At 71.0% G+C, this 1,480-nt stretch overlaps 1 protein-coding gene across 1 annotated transcript in view; it reads left to right on the top strand.

Moving 5' to 3' along the window:
• ZNF865 (zinc finger protein 865) overlaps positions 1-1,480 on the top strand; it is a 6,074-nt gene extending 4,594 nt beyond the window's left edge. Inside the window, exon 2 of the mRNA XM_004715716.2 lies at positions 9-1,480. Within this exon, the coding sequence (XP_004715773.2) occupies positions 9-1,163 (1,155 nt within the window). The 3' untranslated portion in view covers positions 1,164-1,480. The remainder of the gene's footprint in view (positions 1-8) is intronic.

Raw genomic sequence — 1,480 nt, 5'->3', positions numbered from 1 at the left:
GCGGGGAGCACTTCCCGGACCTCTTCCACGTCATGAGCCACAAGGAGGCCCATATGGCCGAGAAGCCGTACGGCTGCGACGCCTGCGGCAAGACGTTCGGCTTCATCGAGAACCTCATGTGGCACAAGCTGGTGCACCAGGCGGCCCCTGAGCGTCTGCTGCCGCCTGCGTCCAGCGCCACGCAGCCCCCCGACGGCGGTGGCGGAGCGGCTGAAGCTGCCAGCGCGCTGGACAACGGGCTGGCGGGCGAGGTGGGCGCGGCTGTGGCAGCGCTGGCGGGTGTGGCGGGGGGCGAGGACGCAGGTGGCACAGGCAGCCAGGGCGCGGGCGGTGGAGGCTCGGGCCCTGAGCGCTTCAGCTGCGCCACCTGCGGCCAGAGCTTCAAGCACTTCCTGGGGCTGGTGACGCACAAGTACGTGCACCTAGTGCGCCGCACCCTGGGCTGCGGGCTGTGCGGCCAGAGCTTCGCGGGCGCCTACGACCTGCTGCTGCACCGCCGCAGCCACCGGCAGAAGCGCGGCTTCCGCTGCCCGGTGTGCGGCAAGCGCTTCTGGGAGGCGGCTCTGCTCATGCGGCACCAGCGCTGCCACACGGAGCAGCGGCCCTACCGCTGCGGAGTGTGCGGCCGCGGCTTCCTGCGCTCCTGGTACCTGCGGCAGCACCGCGTGGTGCACACGGGCGAGCGCGCCTTCAAGTGCGGCGTGTGCGCCAAGCGCTTCGCGCAGTCCTCCAGCCTGGCGGAGCACCGGCGGCTGCATGCAGTAGCACGGCCCCAGCGCTGCGGCGCCTGCGGCAAGACCTTCCGCTACCGCTCCAACCTGCTGGAGCACCAGCGGCTGCACCTGGGCGAGCGCGCCTACCGCTGCGAGCACTGCGGCAAGGGCTTCTTTTACCTGAGCTCGGTGCTGCGGCACCAGCGCGCCCACGAGCCGCCGCGGCCCGAGCTGCGCTGCCCCGCCTGCCTGAAGGCCTTCAAGGATCCCGGCTACTTCCGCAAGCACTTGGCGGCCCACCAGGGCGGCCGGCCCTTCCGCTGCTCCTCCTGCGGCGAGGGCTTCGCCAACACTTACGGCCTCAAAAAGCACCGCCTGGCACACAAGGCCGAGGGCCTCGGGGGACCAGGCGCGGGGGCCGGCGCCCTGGCGGCGGGGAAGGACGCCTGAGCAGGGCCCCACACCCACCCCTGTAGTGCGACCCCCACCCGGCCGGTGGACGAGCGCGCTTCCTTATCTGCGGTAAACCAGACTCCTCTCACCCCTAGACTCAAGACTGCATCCCTCCCACAGGGCCCCAGCAGCCCACCCCCTTCCCCCCCCATTCCCCAGCCCATAGGACGCAAACCTGATGGTTGGCGACCATTCAACCCTCTTTTTGTAGCCCTACCCCAGCCCCGCTCCCCGCACCATTCGGCCCCCAGGCAGGGGGGGCCCTGCCCGCGACCTCGCTGTTCTTGAATCTGTTAGGGACAGTGGAGGCGGGG

This window comes from Echinops telfairi, unplaced genomic scaffold (assembly GCF_000313985.2).
Source record: "Echinops telfairi isolate 266 unplaced genomic scaffold, ASM31398v2 ScPeMD7_655;HRSCAF=1070, whole genome shotgun sequence".
NCBI classification, from domain to species: Eukaryota; Metazoa; Chordata; class Mammalia; order Afrosoricida; family Tenrecidae; genus Echinops; species Echinops telfairi.
Note: the sequence above shows the minus strand (reverse complement) of the source record. Positions and strands in the feature narration are given on the sequence as shown.